General features: G+C 46.1%; 1 protein-coding gene and 1 non-coding gene across 4 annotated transcripts in view; both read right to left on the bottom strand.

The window, feature by feature from the left end:
* Positions 1-17,800, bottom strand: part of ZFR (zinc finger RNA binding protein) — a 55,841-nt gene that overhangs the window by 20,951 nt on the left and 17,090 nt on the right. For all 3 annotated transcript variants that reach the window (XM_069963132.1, XM_069963133.1, XM_069963134.1), the window contains exons 2-3: positions 11,312-11,445; positions 8,244-8,325 (exon numbers count right to left, since the gene is read on the bottom strand). In XM_069963132.1, the coding sequence (XP_069819233.1) occupies positions 8,244-8,325; positions 11,312-11,348 (119 nt within the window). In that variant the 5' untranslated portion in view covers positions 11,349-11,445. The remainder of the gene's footprint in view (positions 1-8,243; positions 8,326-11,311; positions 11,446-17,800) is intronic.
* Positions 8,060-8,193, bottom strand: LOC138787714 (small nucleolar RNA SNORA66). The gene has a single exon (XR_011362449.1). It is a non-coding gene; the product is annotated as a small nucleolar RNA SNORA66 (small nucleolar RNA).

Here is a 17,800-nt window from a genome sequence, read left to right as displayed (position 1 = left end):
CCAAACAATATGGCTTGAAAAAAGACTAAAGTATTTTTTACACTAAAATGTTGTTCTAGCCTTCAATTTTTCATTTTCACAAAGGGATAAAAGGAAAAAAAAAACACAAAACATGTAGCACAGTTTCTCCCGAGTACGGAAATACCCCACATGTGGACATAAAGTGCCAAGCGGGCGCAGGACGAGCCTCCAAAGGGAAGGAGCGCCAATTGGCTTTTGGAAGCTGGATTTCACTGGAATGGATTTCAAGGGCCATGTCGCATTTACAGAGCCCTCGTGCTGCCAAGACACTGGAAACCCCCCACAAGTGACCCCATTCTGGAAACTACACCCCTCAAGGAATCTAACAAGGGGTGCAGTGAGCATATGGACCCCACTGGTGACGGGCACAAATGTGGAAAAATGTGACGTGAAAGTGAAAATTTTCATTTTTTCACTTTCATGGCACAAATGTGCCCGTCATCCAGGGGTCCATATCCTCACTGCACCCCTTGTTAGATTCCTTGAGGGGTGTAGTTTCCAGAATGGGGTCACTTGTGGGGGGTTTACAGTGTTTTGGCAGCACAAGGGCTCTGTAAATGCGACATGGCGTTCATCATCCATTCTAGCCAAATCCAACCTCTAAAATCCAAATGGCGCTCCTTCCCTTCGGAGGCTTGCCCTGCACCCACATGGCGCTTTATGTCCACATGTGGGGTATTTACGGACTCGGGGGAAATTGCTCTACACATTTTGTGTGTTTTTTTCTCTTTTAACCCCTTGTGAAAATGATAAATTCAAGGCTAGACCAACATTATAGTGTAAAAAATTTAATATTTCATTTTCACGCCACATTGTTCCACATTTGTGCCCGTCACCAGTGGGGTCCATATGCTGACTACACCCCTTGTTACATTCCTTGAGGGGTGTAGTTTCCATAATAGGGTCACTTGTGGGGGGTTTAACTGTCTTGGCAACACAGGGGCCTTTTGAATGCAACCTGGCCACTCGAAATCCATTCCATCCAAATCCAGCCTTCAAAAACCAAATGGCGCACCTTCCCTTTGGAGGCTTACCCTGCACCCGCATGGCACTTTATGTCCACATGTGGGGTATTTCCGTACTCAGGGGAAATTGCTCTACACATTGTGTTTTTTTTTATCTTTTAACCCCTTGTGAAAATGAAAAAATCAAGACAAGATCAATGATTTAGAGTAAAAATTTTAAAAAAATTACACTAAATGTTGGTCTAGCCTTGATTTTTTTCCATTTCCACAAGGGGTTAAAAAAGAAAATGAACACAAAACGTGTAGGGTAGTTTCCCCTGAGTACGAAAATACCCCACATGTGGACATAATTTGCCATATGGGCACAGGGCAAGTCACCAAAAGGACAGAGCGCCATTTAGAGGCTGGAATGGGGGATGGAGGCCATGTCGCAATTACAAAGCTCCTGTGCTGCCAGAACAGTAGAAACCCCCGACAAGTGACCCCATTCTGGAAACTACACCCCATAAGGAATCTAACAAGGGGTGCAGTGAGCATATGGACCCCACTAGTGATGGGCACATGTGTAGGACATGTGCCGTGAAAATAAAAAATACCATTTTTTTCATTTTCACGTCCCAAATGTGGCCGTCACCAGGGGGCCATATACCCGCTGCCCCACTTGTTAGATTCCTTATGGGGTGTAGTTTCCAGAATGGGGTCACTTGTGGGGGGTTTCTACTGTCCTGGCCGCACAGAGGCTTTGTAATTGCATCATGGCCTCCTCTAATGGGAATGGCAGCCATACCTATTTAGCTGGGGAAAAGGGACAATTCTAATTTATTTGGGGGTATTAGGCCAATTATTAGTTTATAAGGTTGAAAATGACAGGTGTCCATCAAATTCAACCTGTGTTGATCCAGAGGAAGGCAAAAACCCCTCGTGAGGCAGACGACAGTAGCCTCATCACAGGGGAAAAATTCCTTCCCGACTCCATAATGGCGATCAGAATAATCCCTGGATCAACGTGACCCCTGAAATAGGAATAAGGGACAGAATTTAGATAATGTAGAACCCCAATGACGTGTAGTGCGCCTTGGAGCGATCCAGTATGCAGAGGCCGGGGGGATCAGGACAGGTGTCACACTGGTAAATGTTGTCCTTCCTGATCCCCCTGTTACGCCACACTCTGCACTTCTTCTGGGGTCTCCTGTTCTCCAGTGTGGGGGACGTCACCTGGAAAATGTTGTCCTGGTGCGATACGGGGTCCCTCATATCCAGAAGCGCTGGGTCCGCTCCATGGCTGCTAAATATTAGGGCTCTATTACTACTTCTGATATGTTCGGATCGTGCCGCAAGCTACAGTAGCTCGGGCAGCGAGGGACCGGAAGAGGGGGTGCTGGTATAAAGGTTATCCCCGTACGGGTGGTGGTGACCTTTATCCAGCAGTGGGAAGATCAGTTCCCGGACGATCTCCCCACTAACTCCGAGGATGGGGGGGGGGGCATCTGGGGGCTGGATTCGGGTGTCCCTTCCTACATACACTCTAAGGGTACGTGCACACTGCGGAATCGCGAAGGATAACCCTTTGTGCATTCCGCAGTTGGCACCCGCCGGCGGACTGATGCAGGCGCACGTCTCCGTCCGTGTCGTAGACTCCATTCTATGCACGGGCGGATTCCGCTCTGCGTCCAACGTGTTGATGGAATGACGGATAATGGAATCCGCCCATGCATAGGATAGAGTCTATGACACAGGCGGAGACGCGCCCCTGCATCAGTCCGCCGGCGGGTGCCAGCTGCGGAATGCACGAAGGGTTATCCTTCTCCATTCCGCAGTGTGCACGTACCCTATATCTGTAAGAGTACCCTGAGGTACTCTCACAGAGTTTGTAGAATTTCACGCCATACCGTCATCTCTTATTGGGACGGTACTGGCGGAAAAGACGTGTCCGGGAGGCAGCGTACGCTACGCTACTCCCAGACACGTCACTGGATGATGAGGAGGATGAGGATGAATGGAGGAAAGAAGGATCCCCCCCATTCATCCTCACTGGCTGTTTCGGTGTCGGAGGCAATAATAACGTATGCGTCCGACACCGAAAACACCCTGGGGGCCATCTTTATATGGGGATTGGTATATGGGGTATGTAGTGGTGTAGTGTAAAACTTTATTCAATGTAGTGTGGTGTAATGTAGTGTTTTTTTACGTGTTTTTTACAGTAAGTATACAAAAAAAACCTACGCCAAAAATGGTGTTGCTGATGAATGCCGCACTTATGTTCGGCACTTATAAGCAGACCGTGGCAGTAGGATATAAAAAAAAAAACACCCTACGCCAAAAAGGAGGAGTTGCTGATTAGCAGCGCACTTTCGTGCGATGCTGATCAACACTCAGCGGCGATAGGGTGCGGAAAATAGAAAAAAAAAAAAATTGGGAAAAAATTTTTTTTTTTTACTACATTCTGAACATCCCTGTAGTGGCTGATACGTGTATTACACTTATCAGCCGCTAGGGGGCAGCAGAGCGCAAGATCCGAAAATAGACGACGCTGGAGCCGGAAAAATACGAAAATAGACGACGCTGGAGCCGGAAAGAGACGATCGGGACTCACGGAAGAAGCCGAAGTCCCAACAAGAGGAAGTGGACGCCGGGAACCCGGAAGACGCCGATCAGGACCCCGGGACAGGTGAGTAATGTACAAATACCTGCTCCGGACCCCTCAGCTACCTAGCTGAGGGGTCCGGAGCAGGTATTTATTACTTGTGGGGACTTTGATCGCCGTTCACGGCGATCGGGACGGTGGTACCGTGACCACCATTACTTTTTACAGTAATGGCGGTCGGTGCCGTCCTCGGACAGCACCCACCGCCATTTTTTTCCGGGTCATCGGGCCACCGATGGCCCGGAAAGGTTCCGATCGCCGCTATGGGCTTATCAGCCAATAGCGGCGATCGTCGGCATGGGGGGGGTTAACAACCCTCCATGCCGACAGGGAGAGATGGCCTGCTATGTATTATAGCAGGCTATCTCCCCCGATCGGGACCCGGCCGGCCGCGGCGCCCGTTTAAAGGGATGACGTACCGGCACGTCATGGGTCCTTAAGTGACAGTGATCCATGACGTGCCGGTACGTCATGGGTCCTTAAGAGGTTAAAGTGCCAACACTGGTCAATGCTATGCCATTGCATAGCATCAGGGTAATCTGATCTTCTCATAGAGTCTGACAGAGTCCGGCAGTCATGGAAATTGATCAGGACCACCGCAGTCTCCGGGGCTGCCCCTGTTACTAACACTTAATGGCGGGCCACTGCTATTGCAATGTTTAACGGTGAGGACTTGGCTCCTGAGCTCGCTCCATAGATCCCCTGCACCCTGTGGCATACCGGTACAGTATTTTTTTAAAGAAAATTTTGTTGATTTAAAGAGGATGTACCATCAGGTACATCCTCTTTAATCTGACACAGGGATGAATCCGTCCGTTTTTTAAACCGCGGCCCGGTTCCCGTGTACGGTGCTGTTCTATCCACGGGTCCCGGGCCGGAGCTGAAGCACAGGAGGCGGGCTGGCCCGCCCCCAGTAGGAGGAATCCCCCGCCCCTGTATGACCCGGCTCCATTGATTCTTATGAAGCCGCATCATAGAGGGAAGGGAATTCCCTCTCACTGGGGACCGCGGCATCGGCTTCCCCGAGACGGCGCCGATCCATCCCTGGGTCAGGTACATCCTCTTTAAGCACTGAAAACGTAAAAAAAAAGCACTCACAACCCCTGTTGTGATTCGCAACATGTACACTATAACATTACTTAAGAAAAAAAGTGTCAAAACCAGCAACGTAAAATTCTACATTTATCAGAACGCTTCACCGCAAAACAAAAAGTATCAAATATATCTATCAATATATCAATATAACTTGTCCCAGTGAAATGACTGCAAACTAGCAACAAGAGACAAAAGGGAAAAACAAATGGTTGCTCAATGGCAGGAGCAGATTCAGGAATCTAACAAGGACACAACAGAACACAATGAGGCGGCCAAGTGTAACCAGAAGCAGCTGGCTATGAGCTCTCCCATCCTGTCAGCGGCTACAAGATGTAACACAGGAAAGACGTGTAATGTGATCGATTCCGTGCTGATCTCTAGAGGAAAGGCAAGATGGCCCCAAGACTCCTGTTACGTATAGTGTATCGGACCTCCCAGCAGACCGTGTGGTCCCCTGTGTCAGGGCAGCAATAACATGGCTCCTGTGTCGTCTCAGGGCTATAAATCTCTCAGTGTTTTACAGTCACCTGATGATGGGCGCTGGTGTCAGACTGTTCCTGGCTTCCCCTGGATTCCTGCTATCCGGCTCTAAATATAACCTGCTAATGTGTGATAACGTAAGCCATGTATGTGGCACCTTAGAGCAAGCTGTGACCCGGGACTACAATGTGAACAGCCACAAAGTCTACACAGCAAACTACAAAGTGTTACTATCACTCAACAAACATACATTTAGTAAGTCACATGGTCACAAGTTTTGGTTGCTGTCTGCGGAGACTCACAATATTTATTGGACAGAGCTGGGAGAAGCATGCGATTTAGTGCTTCGCTCCCTGGCTTGATGCTTGATGACTTGTTGTGGGACACAAGTTCCATAGACAAATTGAGTTTATTAAATCTAGCAGTGAGCTGGGGGTGAAATGCTCAGTTGTGCTCTGCTCTATACAGAATAAAAATATCCTTAGGCCACATACAGATATGGCAAAACAGCATCCGTCCTGTGACACGGCCGTATGACAGAACGGTGGCTGCGCCAATACGAGCAGTCTATGTACACTGCAGTATCAGCCATCTAAGTCTACAGAATTCACCTCCCTATAGCAGAGATGAAGGAGCACAGCGCACATTCTAGTTATTGGCCCCGATCAATAGGCACTTCTCATATATGTTCCTATGACATGACAGAAGTTTTTAAAAAAGGTAGTTACACTTTAAAGGGAGACTCAACATGACATGACTAGAACCATGGTGGCTATATGGTGGTAAGTGTTACTGGACCTGTAAGACTAACACAACCGGCTCACAACAATCTCTTATGTGACAGCAGAGTGTATATTTCCTGTGGTTGGGAGGCATTACTAACCTCATGGTTGTGGTATGCAGCCTAAATAACCATCCTGACCAAGAGGCAATAAAGAATGAACATAAAACTAAATGCCAAGCTGAACAAATACTTGGTAAATAGTTTCTCTTGGTGACTGTTATAAGAATGCAAACCAGCCCTTTTTCCTTACGTGTCCCCTTTGTCTCCTGTGTTTTCTGTTGTATTGTTGTATTGTTCTGCAACACTGCAAGTCCATGATCTGTTGTTGCATGGTATGTTTTATTGTAGTTTCTCTTGTACCTTATTAAGGTGCTGTGTTTATAAGGACTTTTCCTGAAATTGTTTAATTGTTACTTGTGATAACTTTTCAAATGATTATTGCAATTTTGTGATAGCATTTATTGTATGTATATTTTACTGTGTGAAAATTATTAAAAATTACAATTAAAAAAAAAAAAGAAAAAGAAAGAAAGAAAGAATGCAAATAGCTGCATTGCCTATTATCTAACCGGATTATTATAGTGACTGGACTGTGATTTACTGCCAGAGCTGCATTCACTATTCTGCTGCAGGGATGCACTGACAGCTCCGCTAACATCTTAAGCTGCCTGTACACTTAATGGGATTGTCCCAACATTACAAGTTATCCCTTATCAACAGGTTATCACTGTCTGATTACAGGTCTTAAGAACAGGTACCAGAGTCTCCTAGCAGAAAAGAGTAGTGCTTGTGATGCAATTTCTAATGGTGGGTCACCCTTTTAGGAGCAATGGTGGTAAACTTGCCATAGTTGGAAAAAGCCTCTGATGGGGCGAGTCTACTCTACTGCGACAGATGAAAAGCAGACATATTGAATTACAAGGCCTGATCCTTTAGCTCTCAAAAGAGATAAGATGCTGTCTAAGATGTCTGATTGAAAGGGTTTGACCTTTAAGATCTTAAAGGTCTTAAGGACAGGTACCAGAGTCTCCTAGCAGAAAAGAGTAGTGCATGTGATCACTAGAAAATAGCGAAATCTGAGCATGCTCAGGTCCATCCAAGGTCGAGCCATAGGCTAGGGTGGCATCTAACTTCAGCTGCCACCGGTATTCAAATACCGAACGATCGGGCTCAGATAGACCTAAGAATGCTGGAGTTTCACTCTCAAGTGACCACCACTGCATTGATTCTCCATGGCAGCTGCTTGAGAGACAAGCATGTACTCTGCTACCTCTGCTGGGAGACTCGGGTCCCAGAGATGGACCCCTCCCCCCACTTCCTACTGTAGATAGGAGCCATTTTCTAATGGTGGGACACCCTTTAAAGAGCAATGGTGATAAACTTGCAGTCGTTGGAAAAAGCCTCTGATGGGGCTACTCTACTCTACTGTGACAGATGAAAAGCAGACATTTTGAATTACAGTGCCTGATCCTTTAGCTCTCAAAAGAGATAAGAAGCTGTCTAAGATGTCCGGCATCGGTTTACTTACATCTTCCCATTGAGGAACAGTTCACACAATGTTCTCACCTTTACTGTATTCTACACTAGATGACAGTAGGGTTCCTGGCACCACAGCAAGCTATCATACAGGTAACCAGTAAGCAGATGACCCAGCAAATGTATTACATTCATCTGTACATGTGATAAGGAACAATATCCTTATTTTATGGTCTGCTCACATCTCATGGGATGGGTAACATAATCATGACGCCAGAACCATACAGACAGAGTCCATACAGGGCCAATCGTGTCTGTCATGTGATGCATCCAGCAAAGCCTCATGGCCCAAAAAAAGTGTGACTACAATTTACTACGAAACCCTGTCAAAGCAATACTGTAAAATAGTTACCTCTTATGTAATGTAATTCCACCACTTCCATCTATGACTAGAGATGATCTGGACTATACTGTCTGATCTGAATTCCATATTCTCTATTATAACATGCTCCCTCCCTCTTGCTTTACACTGCAGATCTGCTCGCTCACACTACTTGCTGTGATTTCCGCTCTGACAGCCGCTCATGACGATGACGATGTCCTGGCACAGAAGCTATGACCGCAGTCACGAGTCTACAGGTCAGGCACTTCTAGAACCAAACTTCATTTAGCAAACATGTTCCCCTCGCTTCAGCAACACCATGCTGGGCTAGTGATCTTGTTTGCGAGAACAGTTCACAATGTAACGTCACTGTAACAAGACAAGTCCATATATTACCTGTACTGAGCTGCACCACCATGGGTAAATCCAAAGTAGTTGCCAGTAGCCATTTTGGCTTCTTCACCCAGCCGGCTGGGCACTGACATGGAAGAAAAGAAGAAGAAAAGGATAAGTACATCGCTCATATTACTAAATGATAAAATACATAGAGAACGCAGTCGTGTAGATGTAAAAAGAGAAGCATGGAAGGGCGAGATCTCTACTCACCGGACCGAACATCACAATCCTACTGCTTCCTGCAGGTTATTCTATTATTATCTCCAATAAGTGACACAGCAACAAACACAAGGCCTCCACACCGCTATACAGCGGAAACTGATCCCCACACCATTAACAACGATCAATGCTTCTAACCAGAAGGATACATTATTTTATTCTGATATAAAGTTTCAAGCAAACCCAGAGTGACCTTTCACTGAAATCTGTATATGATGAAGTGTTATCCAAAGATCAGAATGGTAACTAGCTGAACGCTGGAAGATCAACCACTGATCCCCCCCCCCCAAGGATTGGAAAGGTAATGGCAGTGCACATGCATGACCATTGCTCTAGTCACTGTCTATAGGACATGCGGAAGCTGAAATACCTTGTTGTATACAGCCCTGGTGTTGGGTCTTATTTAGCACTACACTCCACAATCACAATTCTGCCGATCTGTAACCACTGCAACGCTGCAAACACGTAGCCGATCAACTATCATACAAGGCGCTGTACTACATGGCAGATCTAGTGACACAGTTGTATTTGCATGAACATAGTGAAGGCAAATTCTTCGAAAGACAGGAAGCTATAGGCCTCAGGTATAAGGCAAAGACCCTGCTGGTTTATAAGGTGATGCCTGAAACAGCTCTGTAAGGCCGTGTTCACATATGCGCTTGAGCCAGATGTCACTAGTGTAGAAGGTGCTGTATTACGCCCCAGCAGGCTATTGGCGCTGTATTATTCACCAGAATACTATAGGCGCTGTATTACGCCCCAGCAGGCTATTGGCGCTGTATTATTCACCAGAATACTATAGGTGCTGTATTACGCCCCAGCAGGCTATTGGCGCTGTATTATTTGCTCCTCAGAAGTCTACAGGTGCTGTACTATTCCCCCAGAAGTCTATAGAAGCTGTATTATTACCTCAGAAGTCTAAAGGCTCTGTATTATTTGCCCAGGAGTCTATATGCTCATTCTTAAGCCGCCAGTAGGCTTAAGGCGCTGCATTATCACCCCAAAAGTCTATAGCATGGGTCTCCAAACTGCAGCCCTCCAGCTATTGCAAAACCCCAATTCCCATCATGCCTGGACAGCTAAAGCTTTGGATTTGGCTGTCCAGGCATGATGGGAAATGTAGTACTGCAATGGCTGGAGGGCCGCACTTTGGAGACCCATTGTCTATAGGCTCTGTATCATTCCCCCAGAAGTCTATAGGCACTGTATCATTCCCCCAGAAGTCTATAGGCACTGTATCATTCCCCCAGAAGTCTATAGGCTCTGTATCATTCCCCCAGAAGTCTATAGGCTCTGTATCATTCCCCCAGAAGTCTATAGGCACTGTATCATTCCCCCAGAAGTATATAGGCTCTGTATCATTCCCCCAGAAGTCTATAGGCTCTGTATCACTCCCCCAGAAATCTATAGGTGCTGTATTAGGCTTCCAGCTGTCTACAGGCTCTGTATGATTCCCCAGAAGTCTATAGGCACTGCTTCATGGCTCAGGACACCACAGTGTAGATGTGACAGTGCAATCTGAGAACTCACGAACTAAACCCCAGACTTTACAAGTCCCTGAGCCATATGCAGCATGCAGACCGCATACACCTGCCCCTCCAGCCGCCCCACCAGGAAGGATCAGTAAAAGCTATGGATAGATTTCACAAGGATAACATTTTTACAAGTTAATGGCTAAAAAGAAAAAAAAAAAAGCACTAAGTTTCAGGCTGTAATCTTCATTCCTTATATATTTAGTTCCAGACACTTCGCATATCCCTCCCGGTAACATAAGCTGGATGTGAGGTCTGTAAGACCAGGATGCTGCAGCTTCACTAGATCTCATGTTTCAGCAGCTATGAGTGGTCACTGTTTCTGCTCGTTTTCTGTGGATTCTCTCACCACACACATCCTGGGTGATCTCTGGCTCCTCTCTATCTAAAAGCATCTCCCTCTCTGAACAGACAGCAGCCAGGGGCAACATGCTCTCAGTTTTACTGCAGAAGTAACAGCGCAGCCCACTATGTACTGAGGTTATACAGATTCTACCGCAGCAACACATTAGGATTTAGAAAGTTACATTATTTTGCAAATAAAAAAACTAAATCTCTTACAATATAGCAGAAACGGTCATGGATCTGGTCAGGGCTAACGTCCAGAGACATCTCCAATAGTTATAAACGCAACAATTAAAGTTCCATAAAAGATAGAAGGGCGATGTCATCCATACTGAGAGCTCAAACATCGTTGCATAGCAATAAAGATCAGCAGACGCACTAGCAGGTATAACAGACTGGTGCACACTACTTGCCAGGGTGTAAAAGACAACATATACCTATTAAGTACCTAAAATTTTAATCTAAAAAGTGACACGTCTCAATATGGGTATCAGTATGTCAAATTTTCCTTACAGGAACATTCAAGGAGATGATGTTACACTTAGGGCAGGGGTCTGACATGGTGGAGCATCACTCCTGTCTTTGGTATTCTCAGGTCCTACACTAGGCATTGCACTGTGTAACCATCTTCCCAGGTCTTTATCTGCTGACAATATTCTATGTTTCTATTATTGCAGCCTTTAGGTGCCCATACAACTGATACTAAAGGTGTCTGAAACCGCCACCGTCAGTGGGTACAGCAGAACAGGTGTCTAAAGTGTATGGTTTCCTCCTGACTGAAGGTATGTGGTCTCACTACTTACACAGCTATGTGGCCATGTAAGCATTTTGGGATGTCTTTTTTAGCTGACAAGTTCCCTTTAAGCAAATTATTCCAGCCTTACATTGCTTATTTTCCAATACTGAGCATTCAGTCCAGGACGCAGATCAATGCATGCATTCCTAAGACAAGCCGACACAAGACGCACTTACCATAGGTGAATGAAACTACAGGGCATATAGGAATCATGGGTTCTTCTTTCTGTTCTCTAGCCAAACAATTTCAAAGCCTGGTCATCACTCACACGGACAGGAGTGAGAAGTCACGGGTCCTGCGCAGAAGCCGCCTGCAAGGAGAGGAAGAAATGCAATGAGTGAGGAGGAATCGCAGAGCTGCTTACTCTCTAATCTGTCGTCTTATTACTGCTCAGAGGAAATCTGGAGACGCCGCTCTCCCTCTCCTCACTGGAGAAGGTCACATAGCTCTGCTTCAATCGAGAAACCAAACGCTCAGCGGGAAAACAAATGACAAACCAAGCGTGGCACAAACAAGCCAGTCACATCGCTAATGATGCTTCAATAAGGGGCCGACACTAAGCAGACTGGCCCCCCCCTTCCCCATGGGTCATACAAGGTCATTATAGAAGAAGCATATGGGAAAGAGCAACCGAGGCCGAGACAGGGACAGAAAAACATTTATACATAAGAAGCTACATGGATGATGGAAGAACAAGAGAAATTAGAAAACCATAGCTGCATCCCTATAGGAACAGCACCATTCCTGTCCTCAAGTCAGTTAAACTGAACTGCAATACCATGCACAGCCTGAGAACGAGGGTGGCGCTGGTCTGGCAGAAAGCAGCTACGCTTTTCTAATTCTGGATAACCTCTTTAACAGAACTGCTGAAGATTTATTCACATTACTGATGCCTCCCACATGACACAAAGACAATACATTATTATATAGGTTACATGTTAGGGTAAAATGAAAAACGCCATTACAATGTACACTCGTTCTGAAAGCCTGAGCCCTTACATGGCCCTGCGGATAGAAAACAGAAAGCGCTAGAGCTCTTAGAAGGCGAGGTGGAAAAAACTAATGCTGCGTTTACACAAAACGATAATTGGCCCGATCGTACGATTAACGATGTCGGAGTAACGTTTTTCTTTTCATAACAATCAGCATTTAGACGGAACGATACAACGTATGGAAAATTCGTTTTGCGATCGCTTAAGCCTATCTCACACATTGGTTAATTCGGCGAACGACTGTTTACACGGAACGACTGTTTACACGGAACGATCTTCAAATTTTTTGCGAACGACGATTTGAGAACTTGTTGTAAGATCAAAATGAACGATTTCTCATTCGTTGTTTGATCATGCGCTGCGTTTACACGTACGATTATCGTTCGAATTCGATCGTTATCGCGCAAATTCGCACAATAATCGTTACGTATAAACGCAGGATAAAATGCAACAATGAAAATTGGGCCTGGTCATTTAGGTAATTTTGTTCTGGATCTTGAAGGGGTTAAAAGGGAAAATCCTCAACAAATTGTCCATGTGTGGACATGTCCTTAAAGGGGTTTTTCTAAGAAAAAAAAAAAAAGCTGTGTCATCAGGCTCTGTTGGAACACCATCAAAGGGAGAATCAGGCAGGTTAATACGCATCATATTTTTACAACTTTCTTCCCTTGAAAACCTGCTGTAAATAACCTCTGACAATATACACTGTCAGAGGTCACCCCAGAGCAGTGGTAGTGGGAACAATCAAGCAGGGTGAGTATAAAATTCAATTCTATTATCGTTTCCTACCACCCTGGACACTTAATATTTTATTTCAATAACTGCTTCTTCATAGCAGTGGCACTTAATAAAGGGGCACTCCGGCGAATATATTTTCTTAAAATCAACTGGTAACAGAAAGCTATACAGATTTATAATTTACTTCTATTTAAAAATCTCCAGTCTTCCAGTACTTATCAGCTGCTGAATATCCTGCAGGAAGTGGTGTATTCTTTCCAGTCTGACACAGTGCTCTCTGCTGCCACCTCTGTCCATGTCAGGAACTGTCCAGAGCAGTGGCAAATCCCTACAGAAAGCATCTCCTGCTCTGGACAGTTCCTGACATAGACAGAGGTGGCAGCAGAGGGCGCTGTGCCAGACTGGAAAGAATACACCACTTCCTACAGGACATACAGCAGCTGATTTTTAGTATAGAAGTATTTTACAAATAGTTATTACTTTCTGGTACCAGCTGATTGGAGCAAAATAAAATAAATAAATTGCCGGCGTACCCCTTTAACACACAGCCAGATAGCTACCTGATGTATGTAAAAGCTCCTAACAGCTTCTACATCTACAGTAATGTGACCACCGCTGGTGATAAAATTTTAATCTATGCTGAAAATGTGTCCCATGCATGTGAATGGGGGTTGTTACCGCAGGGCGTCCATGCATTTATGCAAACCTGGTGTCATATTACTGCAACAAATCTGCTGAAATAGATCAGACCTATCTGACAGTCTCCTCTTGTGATTTTCGCCCTGTTCACTTTTATACTCTCTTCAGATTAGCAGTCCTACTGGCACTGTGGTTAAGGTTCTGATCAGACATCAGTCTAGGGCTTTGGTTTCCAACAGATTTTATTTTTTGTTATAGATCCAGGGTCTATTGAGCTGTGTAGCGGATTGCATTACTCAGCCCAGCGGAGACAATGGGCACTGACAGAATAGAGGCAGAGGCCACCTGAAGTCAGAGGCCTATTCATTAACACAAACGTCTCTCTGTTTTTCAGTAACTATGAACCAACAGAACAACCTGGAGGGGGAAAAAGTCAATGTGAACGGAGCCGGAACAGGAGCTTTCTGTAAATAAAGCTTCAGCGTCTTATGATGAGAGTTCTGCAACTTCTTATCATGTCATGTTCATATGATACACAGCTGGTGTGTGACGCTGCCGCCCTCCAGCTGTATGACAGATGACATGCATGATAGGTATACATGGGACATATACATCAGGGACTCCTCGGCATATACAGCTGACATGGTTTGTAGGGATTCTGCCTGCAGAGATATTGGGGTAGCTTCACACATACCGGATCTGCAGCGGATTTCACGCTGCAAGTTTGCAGCAAAATCCCCAGCGGATTCTGTAGTGTGAAGCTGAATGGGTCCCATACATGCAGCGGATCCGCTGCCTGTATGGGACCCGGCCCCTTTATAACCCCCCCCCCCCCCGCTGCCCGCAGCCCCAAGTATACATTACCTGCTCGGCGACACAGCTGTGTGTGACGCTCCTGGCTCCCCTCACTCCCCATCAGCCAATCAGTGCACGGCAGAGACGGGAGCCTCACACACAGCTGCGGTAGCTGAGCAGGTAATGTATGCTCGGGGCTGTAGGCTGCCGCCGGGGGAGGGGCAGTTTAAAGGGGCCGGGTCCCATACAGGCAGCGGATCCGCTACATGTATTGGACCCATTCAGCTTCACACTACAGGATCCATAGGGAATTTCGCTGCAAACTTGCAGCATGAAATCCGCTGCAGATCGGGTACATGTGAAGCTACCCTTAAAGGGGTTATCCAGCGCTACAAAAAAACAGCCAAATAACCCCCCCCCCCCTCCCCTCTGGTCTCCAGATTGAGTGGGGTTCTAAACTCAGTTCCATTGAAGTAAATGGAGCTTAATTGCAACTCGAGACAAGAGAGGTGGAAGGCGGCCATGTTTTTGTAGCGCTGGATAACCCCTTTAAAGCTGCACAACTAACAGGGCCAAGTGCACATCCATGAACGACCAGATGGCCAGAAAAATAGCAGATGGGAAAGAAAAATCCTTTAAAGAAGCCGTTCTAGGAAATGTTTTAATTAAAAACCACAATTGTAATTGTTCCAGGAGGTTTTTGTTGCTTTGGTTTTCCACAATGAAGTGGAAAAAAAACAATAGCAGCAGGACACAGCGTGGTTCATAGAACTGGTCAGGAAAACCACAGAGCATATTACAGTACTGAGAACAAAGCTATAAAATCCTGGTTACTGCAAAGTCAGCAACCAAAATCCAGGATATGTAAATGTATCTGTAAAGGACACCAGGGGTTAACTGGAATAGAAAAAAAAAAAAAAATTCCTCAGCGCCACCCCAGTCCTCAGGTAGTGTGTGGTATTACAATTCAGCTTCATTCACTTCAATGGAATCAATCGGCAAAACCCCACACCCAACCAGAGGACAAGAGTGGCGCTCTTTCTGTAAGAAAACGGACATGGTTTCCATAGCCTGGATAACCCCTGTATAGACTGCTGGAACATATTACAGATAGTACTAAGGGACTGTGCAAGCAATACAGCCACAGGACAGGTATTAGGCGGTGACCCTATTTATACTGACAGGTGCCATGTGTTTCAATCAATTTTCATTGCATCTTTTTTCAGAAATTGGAGGCAGGCCCCTGGATTCCTGCTGCACAGTGGGATTAGCTCCACTAACATTTCATGGTGCCCAGTCCGCACCTATTTCATGCTGAGGCTACAGCTGCTTCTTATTTCTACCACAGCGGGAAAAAAAAAAAAAAAAAACTGCACAGAAACTTTCCACTGGATTTAAATGGCATGGGACCAAGTAGGGCTGGGCGATTAATCAAATTAATTCAATTAATTCGCCCCAAATTTTAGAATCGATAAGATTTTTTTGTGAAAATCGTAAATTTGATTTTCACAAAAAAATCATTGCGGGCGGTGAGGTGTGAGGTGGTGGCTGCGGGCCGTAAGGTGAGGTGTGCGGGCGGCCTCCAGCTGCTTAAGCTAGCAGAGCCGCCGCCCCCTAGCGTCCTGGCCGCAGATGAAGCTCCCCGGCCTCTGTAGGGTAAGGTGATCGCATCACTACAAGTCCTAGAGCTGTACAGCAGGATCGGGAGGTGCAGTGCAGACCCCTGATAATGATGTACAGCCCCAGGACCTGCAGCAATGCAATCACCTTACCCTGCAGAGGCCGGGGAGCTTCATGTGCAGCCGGGAGGAGAGCGCCTGTGCCGGGTGTAAGAAGAGGCGAAGGGGTGTGTGCCCAGCTGCCCCAGTCCCCTGTCACCCCCAGCTGCCCCAGTCCCCTGTCACCCCCAGCTATCCCAGTCATCCCCAGTCTCCCCTCATTCCCCCCCCTCAGTCACCCCCAGCTGCCCCAGTCCCCCCTCAGTTACCCCCAGCTGCCCCAGTTCCCCCTCAGTTACCCCCAGCTGCCCCAGTCCCCCCTCAGTTACCCCCAGCTGCCCCAGTCCCCCCTCAGTCCCCCCCAGCTGTACCAGTCGACCCCAGCTCCCCTTATCTATACCTGTAATACTACAACTCTTATGCACTATCCCTACACTACTACACCCTACCTAGAAGAAGGCACAAAGAAGATCTCCTATACTATATACAGAGTTGCACATATTTGGGAAAAGACTTATATGGGGCACAGAGAGGGCTTGTTTACTACATAGAGGCACAGATAGAGCACTGTTACAATGGGAAGCAATACAGTTGTTGTCTCAAACATCAATTAAATAGTATTTGACGCTGTAAGGAGCAAAATGTTCTGTTTAGCAAAAAAGAAAAAAAAATTGAGATTTAAATCGAGAATCGTCCCAAAAAAAAATGTAAATCAAGATTTTATTTTTTGGCCATATTGCCCAGCCCTAGTACCAAAATACATGAATGTGAAGAGATACATCACAGCACAGGTGTCACACTTATGGCCCTCCAGCTGTTGCTAAACTACAAGTCCCATCATACCTGACAGCTAAAGCTTTGGCTCTCCAGGCCTGATGGGAATAGTTCTGCAACAGCTGGAGGGCCACAAGTTACAGCATGTTGCCAGGACATAGAGGTCGCCCTATGAGACGCCTGATGATCCCATAAAGTATATAAAGGCCGGCAGCTATGTAACATGAGTAACCCATGGTGGCTAATGGGGTCCAGCATCCGGCTAGCTGAAGAGGTATTGTGCATGTGACACTATCCTCATACTTATATATCGGAGATTACTCTTTATGTACTTATACATTAAACCATAAGCGCCGTTCACACTGAGTAAAAGAGGCAGAATTTCAGGCGCAGCCTGCACCACAGACGCCACTTCAGCCTGTCATATTGATTCCATGTGATGCCTCATGCACCGCCACTCTCCAACATGTCAATTCTTTGGGCAGAGAGTTGAGGCATGGCATGGAATCAATGTCACAGGCTGAATCACAAGCAGCGTCCGCTTGTAATTCCGCTCCTTTTACTCAGTGTGAACAGGCCCTGACTTTGATAGGCCTCATCACCCTCCCATTCCGGGGATCAATATTGGGGGGGGGGGGGGGGGGGGGGGGGTTACATATCTTGTTTCAAACCATCTCTTTCCATGATGGAAAAAACCTATATCACTATTTACAGTTACAGAACTACAACTCCCAGCATGCCAGAGCAGATGGAGACTGTAATGGAAGTGGTAGTTTTGCAACAGCTGGAGGACAACGAATAAAAGGGTTGTCCTGGACTACAAAACATGGCTGCTTCCTTCCAGTAACAGCACCACCCCTACCACGAGGCTGAAGTTGGTTTCTTATTCGGCCAGTTTCTTATTCGGGGCTGAAGTTGGTTTCTTATTCGGCAGTTTCTTATTCAGAGGATTTTTCTTTTTCCTGTTTTAGCTATTATTCTTACAGAAAATGAATAATATTCATACCCT

This window comes from Dendropsophus ebraccatus, chromosome 3 (genome assembly GCF_027789765.1).
Source record: "Dendropsophus ebraccatus isolate aDenEbr1 chromosome 3, aDenEbr1.pat, whole genome shotgun sequence".
In the NCBI taxonomy this organism is placed as follows: domain Eukaryota; kingdom Metazoa; phylum Chordata; class Amphibia; order Anura; family Hylidae; genus Dendropsophus; species Dendropsophus ebraccatus.
The sequence above is the reverse complement of the archived record's forward strand: the minus strand, read 5'-3'. Positions and strand labels throughout refer to the sequence as shown.